We start from the raw sequence: 17917 nt of genomic DNA on the forward strand, positions 1-17917 counted from the left end.
GGCCTAGATCCACTCGCAAGGGATAAAGTGGCCTTCCAGGCCCAAAACCAACCTCGGTTCTGACTGGGAGACCCAATGCAGTCTGCCCCACAAATAAAATTCCACCTTGCCCCATTCGTTGTGATAAAGTACATTTATTGTTAAAATCCTCCAAGCCACCTGAGGCTGTCATACAGAGCACAGCTCAGGTCCCGGCTGGTGGCACACTTGCAAGACTCGTCAGCTGCAGGAGACCTGTCCCATTGCTGCCATCTCTCTCTCTGTTTTCTTGTCTACAACACTCACAAATTTGTTTCCTCGTAAATAAAACCTGAGGGGTTTCTGTGCCCACTCTCCCCTGTTGCCGACACCAATCCTTGTTGTGGTCACCACGTCTTGCTCCCCTGGTGGGTCATGTCCAGGTACCATCCAAATGGCTGCATCCTGAGTCAGGTCCCTTTGGTCAAAAGCCTTATCAATGCCAAACGCCTGGCAGAGCTTGGAGGGCCCGTTGCACAGCTGCCAGTCCTTCAGCACCTTCGTGGGTCCCTTCCTTGACGCACTGCGCAGCTCTCGCATTGCATCTAAACCTTGAAGAGGTTCCAAAGAGCGAAGTAACACTGCAGCCCCTTCCCCTGCACAGAATAAGAACCACATGTTAGTACAGGGTAGTTGGTGAAGAACATCTCCGCTTCCAGCCCTGGCAGAAGCGCTTTAGCTGTGGCTCAGCTTAGCCTGACGGAACAGGGAACTGGCCACAGGTCCAACCACAGGGTCTGTCCTTCTCTCAGGCTGTTTTGCTTCATGTGCCAGGCCCTGGAGTCAGCCCCTAACCTGCGGTCAGTGCACTCTCTTCCCTTTTCTGTGTGTCCCATGTCCCATAGCTCCATGTCCTTTATCTACCAGTGCTGACTTGCTCTTCCCCAACCCCACTTCTTGATGTTCCAATGTCTAGCTGCTGCCCCAAAGCTTGCCAGAGGGCAAGAGGTTTTTCTTCTGTCAGCACGATGGTCAGGAATAAATACACATATGGTTCAGTTTTGGCACAGCTACCCAAAGCTGCTCCCAGACCCAGAGGATTCATAATAAACTCTGATTACAAGAACTCCAGTTAACAAAGGAGAGGAGGAAGGAGTCTGGATGCTGCCAGCACAGTGAGGCTGGACAGGGAGAAACCTGGGCAGCAGCTGCAAGTGCTGGGAGCAGCTGCTGCCGGTGCTGCTGCGGGAGCCCTGGCTGCAGGCAGTGCCAATTGCAGCACCCAGCTGGAGCTGTGACAGCGAGGGTGGCCACGGCTTTGGGTAATGGCTACACCAGAGCACGATCCCAGGCCTGTGCCTGGGAAGCTCTCACAAGACGGGGACCTGGGGCAGGACAGGGCTGCACCAGCTCTGGCTGTGGGATGCAAGGCCCCAGGAGCACCACTTCAACAGAGAACTTTCTATGGCAAGAAGGGAAGAAAACTGAGAGATTCTCTTCTCAAATGCAGTTTGTCACCCTGTCAGGAGCCTGAGGGAACTCCAGCCCCTCCCATCTGTAAGCAGCTGCCCTCCATGATTTTGGTGACAGCGAAGCAAAGGCGCAGCTCTGAGCACAGACATTCCCCTGTGACAAGGATTTCCAGCCAAAGTGGGACATAAACGCTTCCTTGGTATTTTCCACTGGACAGCAAGGAAGGTCTTCTGACCTTGAGTGGGCGAGCAGAGAGCCTGGTGAAGCAGCCTGTGTGCTGCCCCACACAGCTCCCCTTGTGCTGGGGCCGCCCACCACATTCCTCCCCCTTCCCCAGCCCCGAACATCTGGAGCCACGCTCCCGCCTGGCAAAGGCTTTTTTTCTAGGCACAGACAGATCCCCAAGGACCCGCAGTTTCCAAAAATAGAATCCTTCTCATATTTTGTACAAATCCCACACTAAATTGCCTTTCTGGGCTCCCAGCTGAGCCTATCAACCCAGGACCTGATTTCTGGCTCTCTGAGGTGTGGCTCCTGCCCTGAACCTGCTCAGAGCCCCCGCTGCCCTCAGTTCAGCTCCGTGAAGTCAACAGAGTTATTTCCAGCAGCTGCCAGCAATCTGTTCCCAGGCACTCCCTTCCCTGAGCAAGGGGATTGATGCTAATCTGGCAGCCAAAAGCTGCCTCCCTGTACTACAGTGATTTAGAGATCAAAGGTCATTTTAGATTTTTAAGAACATGCTCCATGTCCTAATTCTTTTTATCCGTGCACAAAGAAACACCCTTCACATCAGGCTGCTACCTTACTCGCCAAGAACAACTGTGGGATTCTGAGCAATCCTAATTACACTCCTTGCTTTCATCCACCACAAACACAAGTGGAAACCGTGGTTACGCTTGAATTGAACCGAGTCCTTGGAAGTTCAAGTGAAGAGGGACAGGCGCTTAGAGAAACTGCAGGTGCTGCCAGAGCATCGGCAGAGCCAGGGCAGGGGGTACCTGCTGCTGCTGCCGCTGGCTGCTTTCTGCATTTCCACCACAAAGTTTTTGCACTCTTTCTATCCGTCTGCAACACAGACCTGCTCTCTGCTCCGAGCCAGCAGCCCCCAAATGTGAGAGCAACACAAGAACTTTGGGAAGAGGTGGAGACAGCAGACAGGGTGAGAGTGCAGAGGCACCACAATGAGCTACTGCTGCTCTGTCCCCATACCCCTGGGCTGATGTTTGGATCCTCCTGAGCACACTTCACATCAGAAGTTTTATTTTAACAACACCACAGAGGCCAATTCTCTCCCGAGCAGCTAGAAATCATAAGACGACAGGGAAGTCCCACACCCCCACTGCGCAGCTTGCTGCTCCTTCCCTGGAACAGCTCCAGTTCCCATTCTTGGAAACAGCTCTTGGCCACTGGAGAGAAGAAACTTTTCTGCTCGCTCCACCCATCTGACTCACTGCTCCCGAAACACTCCTTCAAAGTCCCAGTCTAGGATGTGATAGTCGGGGTCCATGCGGTGTGACCCTGGGTGCAGCATCACTGGGATCTCGATTTTACAACCTGTTCTTTCAGGTCTGGGAGCAAAACGCACACCTTGGCAATTTCCAGAGAAACAAATCACAGCAAAATCAAAGAGAAGCTTGACTGGCATTTGCCCTTTTCCTGAAGTGAGGGAACCATGACGTCCCTCTTAACCCCAGGGAAAGTTCCTTGTACTAAGATTATTGTGCTGCTCAGGATATGCTGTAGGATTCACACACACTGAAAGACATTGGCTCTGATTTTTTCTATAAACTTTTCTTCCTCTATCATCTATGATTTCTCAAAAAAAACAATATAGTGATGCTCGCCATGGCCTCAGGCAGTAGCAGTATTCGACCCAGTGATGGGACGACCTCTTACAGTAAAGTCCCACATGATGCAGCTTTATCTCAGTGATGTGCACAAAGATCTCCCCTTCCTCAGTGACAAAAAATACTGGAGGCCACCCTTCGTTATGATTTTACGAACACGAAGATGCAGTCAAGTGAATTTGACTGAACGTGCCAACAGCCAAAACCTTGTGCCCCAGCGAGGTGACAAAACAAGAGGCTGCAGCTGAAGCGCTGCTGGTGGTGTTGCCAGCGTTGGGCTGGGCTGAGACACTCACGCCGTTGAGGACGCTGCTGTGGTGGTGGCTCGCAAGGTCGAGTCTGTGCTTTTGTAGCCTCTCTACCCAGCACAGCTCTGCTGGTGACACACCTTTTCCTGTCCCCGAGGGACAGTGCTGAGCCTGAAGTCTAGCTTAAGCCAAATACAGAAAACAGGAGAGAAGGTTTATTCCACCTGGTATTATTATAAAACAGATGATGCTGCAAGGTTACATATCAAGAGAGCTCTAAAGAGCCTGATTCTCACGAGCCAATACCCCACTCTTGACAAGCTAAGCAGAGGAGAGCAAGTACAAGCAGCATATAAAGCTTCGCACATCTCATAGAAGCCTCAGATCCTGAGCTGATAAAGGACCAGCATAATTCAAGTCAGTGTTAAATTACTTTTTGCTGCTTTAACAATCCAATTCATGCTGCTTGCTGGGTCCCAACAGCGCATGTCTTGGACAGTCCTGTGCAGTGTCTGTGCCAAGAAGGCAGAGGCGGCACAGGGACAGCGCAGCGCTCTGAGCTACATCCTCCAACAGCACGGCTCCAAATCAGCTCTATGGCCACTCAGTTCGATGGCTGAGCAGCAGCAGGAGCACAGTCACTGCCACTATTAGGAAAAAATTCTTCACAGAAAGGGTTGTGAAGCACTGGAACAGGCTGTGCAGGGCAGTGGTGGAGTCACCATCCCTGGAGGGGTTTAAAAGATGTGTAGATGAGGTTCTTAGGGACATGGGTTAGTGCTGGAGTTACACTATGGTTTGACTTGATGATCCTGAGGGTCTCTTCCAACCAAAACGATTCTATGATTCTACTTCAGCAGATATACTGGTTCTTTGAACTGCTCACCTTCCTCGCACAGAATCCTGTAATTTAACCAGCACAGGGACTCACCTACACTACAAAACTAGATAGTTTAATCTAAGTCAGCTAAGAATTCAGTTGTGATTATTAGTTTGTGCTAACTTTAATAAACTGCCTAAAACCACACTAGATCTCAGTTAAATCTCTGTGCTTGTTCCAACAGTCTCCAGAAATAAATGCTTTGTTAAAAATCAGAGTATGATTGCATGAGTATTTTGATGCAAACCACCCAGTGGCCAAACAGAAACATCTTTCAAGAGCCATTTGGAAAAATCTCTAGAACTGATTTCTCTGAAATCAACTTCAGGTTTTCTTCCAATTCTCATGTCACTCAGTATGAACTTCTATTCAAGTGCATCAGTGCCACCATGACAGACGAGTTCCTCATCCTTCCTTCAGGCTAAACGACAGGACAGGCTTCTCCATCTATGTTAAGATGAGAAAAGCATCTCAGGTTATGATTCCTCCTCAAATTCTTTCTTTCAACACATCTGCACATGGGCAAACACGCTGAAGGAGTAAATCCCACTTATGTAGATGCATCTGTGGCACACAACACGCACAGCCACGCTATTTACTGCAACGTGGCCCTGACAAAGCTGGTAGTGGCAGCTCCGCTCGGTGTCAGCACAGCGGTGTGTGGGACAGGCTGAGGGACAATACGTTCGTAACAAAAAATCCAACTAAATTCATCGCAACAGTGAGCTCTTTAACTGCTTTGCTATAAAACTCTAAACAGGCGTATAAGGGAAAATTTCCCAAAGTATAAATTTCAAATATTTTTAGAATTTAAAGGCTAAGCATCTTTTTTAAAAATAAAAATTATGATTCCTAACATTTCAAATACTAAGAATCCCATCCTGAAAACAAACCATTCTGCTTTCATTATCTGGACAGATTTGGCAGAGACAAGGTAATTAAATTCCCATGTGTTCATCCACCAGACTCCAGACCTCCATTCAGAGCCGGGCTCCTCCTCTGCAGCAGCACCGGCTCTGTTGTGCTGCCTCCTGGCCAAAGGCCAGAACCTGAGGATTCATGGTCACTGTTACAACATTTGCTTTCCGCTCAGGAATATACCAGCAGTGGGGTTTTTTTAAGCTGTATCTTTGAAATGGCAAAAAAATAAATTATTCTTGAGACTTTTTTCCTAGCAAAATGAGTATCTAAGAAATACCTGCTGCCATTTCAAGGTGTCTAATTAACTAATAGCTTTATTGCAAGGCAAACACTCATTCTTACAAGAAAGAAAAAAAAAAAAGAAGCAACACTTGCATGTTAAGAGGAGCTACTGAAGGCGAGTCTCAGTAAATTCCACAATAATTTGATTAGGGGTTAATTATATTATCTTGAGAATAATAAAAGAAGACTGAAGATTCTGTAACAGTCTGAGTATTTTGATTTGGGTATTTCTTTTTGTTTTAAGATACAGCAAAGCAGCTAAAATGCTCCTACATCGACTCCTTGCTTAAGCTTAGGACATCTCAGTCTTTTTTATTTTCCTCAATATTTATGGCTTCTGAAGCTAAAGGTGGGAGATAGAAGAGTTTCTTGTCATGACAGCAGACACCAAGATTTAGGCTGTCATTGGACTACATCACCGCTTTAAAGGAATAAAGTTCACTGAATCACATGAATCAGGCAGCAGCCCAGGTCATCAGAACCGAAAGCTCCATCCCATCAAGATTCTCCTCCAGTCCCTGGTCTTTGTCTCTGTGCCTGAACAGCTCACCCAGCTGGGACCAAACCCAACTGGGCTGGTCACTGTGCAGCTGCAGACGGGTCCTGCTTGTGAGGCTGATGGATAATTTGCCATCTATCCACAGTTACGTGCTATTCTGACTTTACAGAGCCATAGGGAGCTCACAAGTGACTGCAACAAAGCAAGTGTAGCTTGAAATATCAGCCTGACACTGTAGTGATTAAATCTCTTGAGGCCTCAACTTACCTTGGCTGGAAACATTCACGCAGAAATAAATGCCGTAGATCTGATACACGTACAGAGTTCCCGGTTTCATGAACATTGCTGCGTTCCGTTGAGTTTGCTTCCCACCTTTCGAGTGGGAAGCTTCATCTTCCCCACCCAGATAAGCTTCTGTTTCAACAATCCTCCCCCAGAGTTCTCTGCCATCAGGAAGTTTGCGAACTAAAATCTGAAAGAGAGGTCAGAGTGCATCAGTTAGCAACCTTCTGTACAAAATAAACCAGAATGCAAGAGCTGTGGAAACAAAGCTGGAAAAAAGGACCTGATGGTGCTGCCTGCTCTCCTCTCCCCTCCATCCAGCAGTCTGGCCTGTAACGTCACCTTCTTCAGCTTCTACTGTCCAGGTCACAGCCCAAGACAATAAGTTCCTACTTGTCATCCACCCCACAAAACGCCCAGAGTGTCCAGATGTGACAGCATCATAAAGAACCAATTTATGATCCTATATACAATAAAACCCACAGAGCTGCTTTTGTGGTTATTTTCTGTACTGTCCACCCCAATCCACCAGGTTTAAGGCAAAAAGCATCACCAATATCAACCATGAAGCATCGTGAAATCTTTAGATTAGAAGAAATATGACAGTGGCACAATGAAATAACTCCTATTATTGATAGTCTTTCTCCATAGAGATGTTTCAAATGAGTCCTAGTCCCTAACCACAGATAATCCTGACCAGGGCGAGTATCAATGTGAGTTCTGTACTCTCTGCAGCACAGAGAGGGGCAGTGCAGGAGAGCTGGGAACTGGCTTCAGGCAACAGCACATCTCTGTTATTACAGCGTGTTCCTTGCTGCTGGTACCTCCTTAAATAAAACAAAGCAGATGCAGAGGAACAAAAAACACAACAGTGAAAAGATTATCTTTAAAAATAAAACAATCCCTAAACTTAATACAAAGTTTCTTGTGGTTTGACCCGATTTCTAAACTTATTTTACTTAACATATGTTTAAGAAACACTGTAGTAGTCTCATTCAGGCAACAGCTATCAGATTAATTATACTATATTCAGTGCTTCCATATTTGAAAACCAGCCATTCAAAAATGACCTTCAAAAACCAAAGCTTGATTCCTAGCAGATGTTTGTGCTGGGTTGCCGATGCAGTTATTACCCAGCCCAGTACGGATGCTCCAGCACAGCTGCCAATGCTGCAGCTCTGGTGTATCCTGGTTTCCCTACAGCACTTCTCAAATTATTGAAAACAATCAGTTTATTGTTTTTATGGAAAAGGCAGTGGCTTCAGAAAAGCACTGGTATTTAGCAGCTGCCTGTAGACACCCAAAAACTCACCCGTGTGGCCACATTCCTCTTTCAATATGGTGAAATGGTTAGGTTATGATTTTTAAAACATGCAGGCATTTCCCTGACTCCTCAGACACACCAAATATTCACAGTTAAAACAGTTTAAAAACGGTGATCATTCACAATACCTCACAGTAAACTATTTTATAGAGGTTTTTATTTCTCACTGAGGATGTATCCTGGTGTTATGATCGTTCATGTTGAGAAATGGCGTGTATGTTTTTGGGTATTTGTTTGTTTCCAAGAACTCAAGTATCACATTTAAGTTAAGCAATATTAATATACCAAGCACCTCCAAAATTTGGTAGAAAGAAGATAATGAATGAAACATTAAATTACCATTAGAGTTATAATTCTAAGAAAACAAGAGAATACACTGAGTCATGGGTGACTGGGAGTGATACTTCAAAGAAAATCTACAGATATAAATCATCTAGTTTGTAATTCTATGGCCAGGTAGGAAAAGCACTGAATTAGGAATAAAATAATCATCTGCCCAGGGTAACTGAATGCAGAATGATACTGGAGTCATTAAGGTAACACAAAAATGCATCAGAACTGGGCAACTTCAGGTATTCTCATGTAGACCAAGTAAATATCACAGTAGGACAGGACACAGGCAATGGTTTTTTAGACATCATCAAATGGTGTTTTCTCACAAGACAAGACTAAACTCTCAAACTGATCCAGAGCAAAATGCGAAGTCTTTTCCAAAGACTTATCCCTGAAAAACAAGGTTTTATCATGACTGTGAAGTATAAAGGTCAGTGTTCTTCCACAAGGATTAAGGTCCAGCAAAAAGGGGAAACTACATAAAGTAAGAAAGCTTGTTAGGAAGAACTTAAAAAGGCAGCCAAAGGTTAAAGCTGGAAACGCGAGCCACTGGCAGGATGTCTATAAAGATAGCAAACACACATCGGTATCAGAGAGAGGTTAAGACAGACCAGAAAAAAACCAGCAGGGTTAAAAAGTGGAGCAAAAGTATCAGCTGCAAGCAAGACAGTATCCTTAGAAAATAACAATAAAAAATCTAGACACAGTTTGACAGGCCAAAACTAACAGTTTGTGGAACAAATTCCTAAAGTTATCTAAACTAATGAGAACCCAGAGAGTCTGTTCACCCTGTAGACAATAAAGGTATAAAAATACTCAGAGAAGATAAGACCATAGCAGTGAAACTAAAACCACATTTTGTAGCTGCATTTTAGAGGTCCCAGACTGAAACTTTTTATAGGGAAAACACCAGAGGAACTCCCTCCCACGGAAACAGGTTTTTGAAGGACTCACTAAGCAGAAGAGTTTCATTTCATTCACTCTGATTTCCAAAGGCCTTCCACAAGGTCCAAAGATTCCTCAAAGTTTGTGCAACGGGATAAGGGAGAAGGTCCTTTCATGAACAGGTAATGGCTTGAATACCCAGAAACAAAAGAGAGGAACAGCAGTTTTCAGAGTGAAGCGAGTTTAACTGTGGAGAGCTGAACGTCTCCACACTGGGGCCCGCGCTGCCTCGCAGGGTTGTGTTAGTAACCTCAGGACTGATCCAGAGCTCACCGTGTGTGCTGACAACGAGTTATTCGCCACAGCAAAAATACAAGCAGGTAGTATGAGAGATAAATTTCAAAGCATACAGGGCAGCAGAACGGAAAGTACCAAGCAGCCTGCTGAACTTGCAGGTAAGAATGAAATATTCGAGCACAGTGGATGCTGGTGAAGAAAGGCCAAGGGCCTGCCATGCTATTAGTATCACAGGATAGAAAAATGGAGGGAGGGAAGATGTTGCTGACTACAGAGCATTACTTTCCACTGGGTTAAGCAAGAGCCAAAACCAAATAAATACCTGAAAGGAAAATAACAGGCCTGAAACAAACTTCAAACCACAAACAGCAACGTACATTTCAGTAAACCAGAAAAAAAGGGAGACAAACTCCATAAAAAACTAATTCTGAAGTGTGACAATAAACTAAACCTGGAAAATTACTCCTCTGACTTCATCCAAAATAGATTTGGCTACTAGTCTTTAAATTCCACTGAACTTAACGAGAGAAGGAACAGGAGCTGTATGCCTAAAATAGCACAGCCCTGCAGTCAAATGGCAAAAAAATAAATTTCACCCTTTTACAGGAAGTTATTAGCGAGCACATGCTCCTGTACGGCAATCTCAGCGCTCACGTCTTACCTGTCCCAGAAAGGCCTTGGCCAGACTAACACAGGGCTGGTTGAAAAAATCTGCTTCTAGCTGGGACGGAGTTTTTTTCTCTATAGCAAAGTATTTGCTGCTTTTTGGATAATCCACACCAGGCGTAGCATTCGGGTTCTCCAAGGCATCAAAAGGAGGGAAGCTGGAGTGGCTTTGGAGAGCACTTAACTGAGCCAGCAGCTTTCTTTTTCTTGGCATCATTCTAAAAAATTGATATAAACATAATCAGGAATACAAAGCTTATTTAAAAGTAACTCATTTTCACAAACTCCTGTTTTTACGCATAACAATGAATCTGAAAGCTACAAGTAATTGGACAAGCTAGGCAAACTACAGAAGCAGGTGACAGATTTAGCTGTGTCTACATCAAGCTGGGCAAATATTGGGCTCCACTGATCCGCAAATAGAAAACTGCAGTTTGAGTATTTGTCTTTTAAGGACTGTGGACAAAAATCAACTCTGCTCCACTTAGCAGTAAAAATAAGTTTGCTGTTAGGTTAGGAAATTCAGACACAGAAAACAAAGACGAACCAGCACTATGTACTTTTAACCTAGAACTAATGCAATCTTTTGAGTGGACAGAAAAAATTGGAAATAACCACCTCAAAAATTGTGCTGACTCTGAAAGTCCATAGAAGTGATGTATCAATCACTTTAAACAGGAATGTAACTGGATCAGAATCTAAAACTCCCCAGGACACAGACCATTTGAGTTGGAGATGCCCTAGGTACAGTCACAAATTGTTTATCATGTTATCCACAAAATAAGCTTTAAATTCAGCCTACCAGAAAGATGAAGAATAGTCTGTTCCAGTCAACAGTGTGTATTTGAGGCAACTGTGTAACCTGTGATTGTTCTTCTAGGTCCCTTGAGCTTCAAAAAGTTAACGTTTCTTTTTCTGTGCCACAGTCCTTACACCTGTCAAACAGGAACAAACACTTACTCACTGTATAAAGCACTTTGAATGGGATTTTGGAGCTGGCAATCACAATACCAACAGTGCACCAACAATTTGCAGTTTGCTATTGGTCTAGCGAAAGACCATCGCCCAGCTGGGGCATTGCTGGACACGCTTTTTAGCCCTTTTTATACAAAAGGCTATGAAAATAGTGTGGAATGCACTTCTACTGTACTGAATAAAGAAAAAGCTGAAACGAAACTTGTAAAATTTCCCCATTGGCACTAAATATTAAAAGTGTCAGCCTCAAAAAAGGACTCTTAGAAGAGAATGCAAAGACACCAGGTTTCAGAAGATGCTTCATCAGTTCTGAAATTCTACCACATGTAGATATAAGGGAAAAAAGCAAAGGTTCAACATCATATGTAATTAGACATGGAGAAAGAATCTTACATACAGCTTAACCTGCAAGAGAAGAATACACATAAGTAGCTGTTGCCACTTATTTTTCACCACATCGTCAGCTTTTAAAAATGCCTACAAAAACTTTCACCATCAAACCCAATCTTTATCTTTCTCACAAAGAAATGTCCACCAGCAATACTTTCCTTGAACTACACTGAAATGAATTCAGCACTGCTATTCTCTGGGTCACCAGTGCCAGTTCCCCAGCACTGTTACATTCCACTTCAGAAGAATCCAGACACAAACATATAGGCAGCAAAACCAGAATCACGTTGGTACGACTGGCAGAGAGGTGGGATGTGTTTATTTTTTTCTGAACATCTAATTCTTTATGGTAATAATTCAGCGATGTCAGATGTCACAGGAACGGCCAGCTCTGTGCCAGGTATTCTGCTCTGAACTGTGGCTTTCACCTGGTGGGAATTGTTAAAAGATTTTGTCAGAAGTCACCAGCCTGTCTCAGACAAAGCTGCCTGGTGGGCTTCACAAATAGAGTCCTGCCCAGGAGAAAGGGTCTGAAGAGGAAAAGGGGTTGCAGGAAGGAAGGGACGGAGGAGGAACACTGCCCCATGTCAGCCTGACCCTTGGAAGGACTCCTCAAGGGAACGCTCCACACTGAAGACAGCACCTCCAGGCTCCTCTGACAGTATTAACTGGAACTTCCAGTTCATCAGCCGTACATAAAGCCATGCTGGAAACACGGCCAATTGGAGTGGAGCATTAACTCATTTGGTGATTCGTGCTCTTATGGAATGTGACATCAAAAACAGGCTCTGAGTTGCTTGGCACCTTATTGCCTTTCCAATTAAGTAATTCTTAAAAACTGCAAGCACTCTCATGCAAATAATCCCACTGGCAGCCTTAGGGCACTTGCAATTTCTTTGCTATGGGCTGATCCTACACAGATCTCAGCATCTCCAGTTCTCCTTAGAAACAGCAGCAGGAAACGGCCTTATAGTCACAAGAAATGGGTCACACAGAGATACGATTGCTTTAAAAGCAAACACAAAGAACGAGGGGACTGCAATAGCATCTCGGAAACCAGAAAAAAAACATGTTACCCTTTGATCATATCAAGATATAAAACATAAAACTCTATGCCTCAAAGCCTGTCTACACCTTCTATCAAGGATGTTGTCTATATATAAAAATCTCTTCTTGCCTATGAAAATGCATACTGTAGAAGACAGTACCTACCAAGTGCCAAAGCCCCATGACCTTGGGAAGAGACACAATCTCTTCACATGCAAGCCTACACACAGATTCTGAAACTCTTCATTTCTATCTAGGTTTTCTTGCTTGTATAGTAAACAAATTCTACTTCTGTGCCTCAAATTATAATCAGCTGTGAGTTTAATCACATTTTTACTAATCTGGTTGTAACCAAAGTAGGTATAAGTTGCTAAGCACATGTGTGTACACATGCACAAAAAATGATATGGAAGCCAGAAAAGGAAGATGGAGAGTTGATTAAGACTGCACAAGTGCCTAAAGTGTTCAGAACTGCTGGGCTAGTCTCAGGCAAGTGTTTAGGGACCCTGCAAGCCAGAATCAGAAAGACACTGAAAATCTATGTAAAATACAGCTCTGCAGCAGATACCCCTGTAGTCAAGGCACAACTGAGTCTGCACAGGCTTCTTTAATCCTTCTAATGAGACTGCATTTGTAGGTATTTCCTTATGTATTTAATGAGCTTTCACTACAAGGAGGTAAAAAAAAATAAAATCCCACCAGTAATTTGCACGTACTTCTGGTTCACAGGTCCTGATACCTGGCAGCTGCAAAGTCTTCTTCACACACATACGTCTTTCTGACAGCATGATAAAGCAGCCTACATACGAACACATTGCCACTCCTGGAGAGACAACTCCTTGTACCAGTTCCCAGTTGTACAGATTTTACGTGGGAATATATGAAGGGTCAATGCTGGGTCAGACCAAAGCACACCTCTCCCTGTATCCTGCTCTCCAGCAAGGTCAAACGCAGGAGCTCAGGGAAGAACAGAACAAGCACACAGTGCTGCTTCACACATCCTCCACGGCTCTAGGCCGGAACCTGCTGAACCAGGCACAGCTTCTGTGTACTTAGCAACTGTGAGTTTATGCAGTCTTCCCTGAGCCTGTGTAAAACAGTCCAAACTGAGACTTTCCTGATGAAGAAAGCTTCACAGAATTAGTTATTACAGCTCCAAAAAAATGTGTGTGAAATTAGGACTGCTGCCCACCTACAAAAATCAGTTTACATTTGCAATTCTTCACCCTCAGCCATCTCCTTTACCACCTCAAATAACGTAAAGCCAGATGAAAATATTGTTTTCCCATGTCATGTACAAAACATCCCTGTGGCACTCCAGTGGTGACCTCCAGCTACCACAAGGGCTGCCCACTTACTCACATCCTCTCTCCTATCTTTGCAGCATTTATTTATGACAGGGAAGTCCCTTATTATGTCAAGGGCTGTTCAGATGTGAGCTCCTGTTTAAAAGCTTCCTGAAATCTGAGTACAGACTGTAAGCCAGACCTCTTAACGTACTTACTTAGACCTTCAGACAATTCCAGCATTTTTTTAAGGCATGACTTTCCTTTACAAAAGCCACACCAGCCATCCCACACTATATAATCTTTATGCAGGTGTCCATCAATTCTACCTTGCTATATTTTCTACTAATTCAGTTGTTGGTGGTCAAACTTCCAGGTCTGCAGTCCAGAGATTTCACCAAGAACCCTCTTTAAAAAGCAGTGACACATTTGCTGCTGAGACCATCATTAGCAGCACTGTCCCTGGGGACTTCATCTGGTTTGGCAACTTGTTCCTGCCTGTTGTCTATTTGTTCCATAACCTCATACACAGACACTCCATTTAAAGCCAGATCCTTCGATGAGTTCTCAGCAAGAAGGATGTCCATTCACCTTTCCTGTCTAGTCTGACCTACTAGTAACCAGAATTAAGTTGGTAGTGTATAGCTTCCCGGAACCAGTGGGAGAAGCAGGCAAAAAACCCCTTTTTGAAAGAAGAGTGCAGGCAGAAGCTAATATAGTATAAAGTCACTCACTCCACAGACAGACTTTGACACTATGTGCAATCCTACTAACACCTCAAATGAATGGTTTTATTCACCTTACTGACTGCTGGGGATATAATCTCGTGTAAGACGTCCTTGCAATTCCAGTCCTCGCTCCTACTGCCCACTGGACATTTTGAGCTTTTTGGAATAAAACTTACTCATCCTTCTGTAAAGAACAAGGAAGATAAAAATCAGGGATAGTGACGAAAAGTCATGAAAATCCCCAAAAGTCTTCACAGCAAAATTATGCTCCATTTTGGCTGACTCTTTTAAACCATTTTGGTTTGTTCTGTTTCCCCTCCTCCCCCACATTCTAGCTGTAATTTTTACTGAGTGCCAAACTTGTATATTAAATGAAAGCAAACATTAAATGTAATACTAACAATGTATGTTAGCAGGCTCAGCCTCCTGAGATTTGAGTTAACCAGGCCAGAATTTAGTTAACTAAGGCAGCATTTAGAGAGGCCACAAACACAGATTAGGAAATGGGCGTAAGGATTCAAAATCATCTGCAGTTTGGATTTTTTCTATATATCTACATTATTTGTACCGCATGTACATTGAGTATATTGAGCTAATCATCCACTCTTTTCCATCTATATGATGGCAGTAAGAACATTCCTGATTTGTAACCCGTCTTGAAAGAGCTATATAAAAACTAGTTACACTTAAGTCTTAGGTACCCATCTTATAAAATGACCCTAGAAAACACATTCCTCCCCCAAATCTTAATACTGCATGTGAAATAATTTAGTTTTGGCATAGGGGTTTGACTCAATGACCAAAGATGTTTCACCAAAGCCTTTGTTAATGCACTGACAAAAAAGAAACTTCTGACTCAAATGCTCAAACATCTGAACAATATCCACAAAGTTCCACTTCAGAGTTCCTGTTGAAGTACCGGTAACTTAAAGACCAGGAAGAAAACGATAAACAGCAAAGATATAAAGATTTACCTGCAAAAGGATCCTGGAGTTGCTCCCTGCATGAGCATGGAAGCAGAGGGGTCTCACACCTGCTCCTGAGTAAGCCCTAGGCTCAGGCTCGGAGGTAAGGACCTGCTCCACATCTAGTTTTAAAAAGGAGAACCGTGTGAAGTCCTACAATAAGGTTTTGACTTAAAGATAAACAGATTATTTCGTGCAGATTTCAGGTCAAGCTACTTAAAGGAAGACCTTACTATTCATGCTTTGCACAGAGAACCTGAGCCCTCCAACAAAACCATGAGGAGCAAATCACAGCCACGCTTTTGTGATCAGTCATGAGACAGGCTCGGTCCCAGCAAAGGTGCTGCTCCAGGTGATTAAACTGCAACTGACTCAATGCACATGCTATGAGCCTCGCTCCTTAGCAAGAAGGTCCCTTTCTTCTGTTTTCAGTCAGAGGAAAGACTCGTCCTACATTTAGCAATTCAGGATTTGTGTGTACTTTGCATTGCAATACCAGACGTTCTTAAATTATAGTAAGAAAACAGAACACTGGGTCAAAGCCTTAACAGATGATGGTCTGCAGAGATACAAGTCTAACTGCAGGTGAAGACAAATAGCTGATGTAATGGCCACTGTGATAGTGGTGGACATTTTCAAACACTAGAACAAAGCCTTCAGGCCCTATATAAACAAAGAAGGATCTGAGCAGAGAGGATGATTTCCCGCACAGCTTCAGATAATATGCCGTGACAATAGCTTGCTAATGGCAAGTGAGACAAAACTCTTTTGATGATATAACAGAGGAACAAAAGCAAAAGTCTCTTCTATAAAAAGATGCTTCCAGGAAACCAGCAAATCACTGCTGACTGTGGATGCTGTGAAAATCTGAGTCAGACACAGATTTGAACCAGTGGAGTGCAAAGGCGCTCCCCTTATGCCACAGTAGCCTTGTTTCTAAGAAGGCAATCTTCTTTAGAAAAGCCTCAGTTCTTCGTAATGGGTTTGCAGCAGATTTCTATGGACTGGGTGTTTCTCCTCCTTACAGTGTCCAAACCACACCGCTTTTCTGACATGTCTATACAGCTGCTGCTCTTCCAGAACTTAATAGGGAAACCACTTTTCTCCCAAAAATCTTTACAACACATATTGTCAATCTCGTAATTTGTTTACTTAATTATGTACAAAAACGCCACAGGAAGCTCTCCAGAACGAAATTGACATGAGCACCGGGAAATCACAGCACAACCTTACTCAACCTGCATTTGTGCGTCTTGTTTAACCAGCTGATCACACACCTCTTTCTCCCGGTCTGAACTGTATTCAGAAAATGGGGATGTTAGCTTTTCCTCAATGTTTATTACATAGCCTCTGCAATGTCTTTGATCCACAATGTGCATGAAATAGCTTTCGCAGTATTAGAAAAGGTAATTTCCACACACAGGCCTGTTGCACAGCAATGAGCACCACTGATAGCCATGAGGGCAATGCAAAACCCCGCACTGTTTTTTCAAGGGAAGCATTTACAACCTCTGCTGGTGAAACCTTTTTTTGCAAAAATGTGGCACTAAGCAGAGGCTAGGAGTGCACAGTTTTTACACAGTACAGTAACTAACACGCTCATGGTTTTAAAGCGAGTCAGGCCTCTGAGCAGCAGCTGCAGCGGGGAGAAGGGGCGGCCCCGGCAGCGCCCGCCGCGCTCAGCGAACCCGCTCGGGTCCGGGCCTCGGAGCCCGCCGTCAGCAGCCGGAGCTCCCGCAGCCGGAGCTCCCTCACCCCGCCCCGGCCCGGCCCGGCCCCGCCGCACACGCACCTGCCGGGGCCTCTCCGCGCCGCCACCGGCCGCTTTCCCGCCTCGGCTGTACCCGCCGCGGGAGGGCGCGGGCAGGCCCGGCCCGCAGGCCCGGCGGAACCAGGGCCTCGCCTGAGGGGCGTGCCCGGCGCGGCGTGCGGGGAGGCGGGCCCGAGGCCGGGGAAGTGCCGGTGGAGCTGTGCAGCGATTCCAAAGCCGCATCGTGTTCTGACACCTCACTCTGTAGATGGCCATGGTCCCAAATGAAACTAATTTATTGCCTTTTCTCTGAGCTCGCTGGATCTCTTATCGCAGCTCTTCTTTCTGGAGCGCAGATCCTCTGTAGGCCATCTTTGAACTCTCCCTGATGTTCACCATCTACTCTCACACTCCTTGCTGTTTCATATTAATAATACTAGAAAAATAAAGGGGTGAATATACATTCGAATGAATATGAATGGTCACAAGCTGGGTTTATGGAGAGCTGTGTTAATTATTCCCTCAGTTCCCCAAGTAACAAGTATCTGGCTTGCTAAAAAAATCATGGCTTCAGCTTTTAACCAGATGGAGCACATGGTCAAAATGGGGTCAAAATATGATTGTCCTCACAGCTTTCTGGAGACATGCAGTTAGGGCCGTTGGTTCATAAACAAATATTTGCACAAAGAATATGAGGGAAAGTCTGGTGGATCAAAATGGATTCATTCCATTTGTTTAATAAAATACTGATTCCAGGCTAGCACTAGCTAGGACAGCACCAGCTACAAGCCAGCCATGCAGAGAAGTCCTTAGTGTCCCCCCCCTTCATAAATTTTAAAGGAAGAGGATAAATTACATTACTGACTAAAATTTTAGGAGAC

The 17917-nt window shown here is 44.5% G+C and overlaps 1 protein-coding gene across 4 annotated transcripts; it reads right to left on the bottom strand.

Annotated features, from left to right (window-relative positions):
• Window positions 1–118: 118 nt before the first annotated feature.
• Window positions 119–17221, bottom strand: MPG (N-methylpurine DNA glycosylase). Of its 4 annotated transcripts, XM_065851028.2 has the most exons (7): window positions 17079–17221; window positions 15296–15408; window positions 14393–14505; window positions 10698–10830; window positions 9891–10113; window positions 6376–6580; window positions 119–614 (listed from the first exon to the last, which is right to left on the bottom strand). In XM_065851028.2, the coding sequence occupies exons 5-7, from the start codon at window positions 10110–10112 to the stop codon at window positions 220–222; spliced, it is 822 nt and encodes a 273-aa protein (XP_065707100.2). In that variant the 5' UTR covers window position 10113; window positions 10698–10830; window positions 14393–14505; window positions 15296–15408; window positions 17079–17221; the 3' UTR covers window positions 119–219. The 4 variants fall into 4 exon arrangements, with proteins under 4 accessions (XP_065707100.2, XP_065707101.2, XP_065707102.2 ...); XM_065851029.2 differs by lacking the exon at window positions 14393–14505; XM_065851030.2 differs by lacking the exons at window positions 14393–14505; window positions 15296–15408 and having other exon boundaries at window positions 17079–17216.
• Window positions 17222–17917: the final 696 nt, after the last annotated feature.

The sequence above is a fragment of the Patagioenas fasciata genome, chromosome 15, assembly GCF_037038585.1.
Source record: "Patagioenas fasciata isolate bPatFas1 chromosome 15, bPatFas1.hap1, whole genome shotgun sequence".
In the NCBI taxonomy this organism is placed as follows: domain Eukaryota; kingdom Metazoa; phylum Chordata; class Aves; order Columbiformes; family Columbidae; genus Patagioenas; species Patagioenas fasciata.

Excerpts from the sequence above, each read along its gene's own strand:
- MPG (XM_065851029.2), bottom strand. The coding sequence starts at position 10,112 with ATGATGCCAAGAAAAAGAAAGCTGCTGGCTCAGTTAAGTGCTCTCCAA. Across the intron at positions 6,581-9,890 it reads CCAAGGCCTTTCTGGGACAG|ATTTTAGTTCGCAAACTTCC; the intron begins GTAAGACGTGAG and ends CCTCTCTTTCAG. Across the intron at positions 615-6,375 it reads CGTGAATGTTTCCAGCCAAG|GGGAAGGGGCTGCAGTGTTA; the intron begins GTAAGTTGAGGC and ends TATTCTGTGCAG.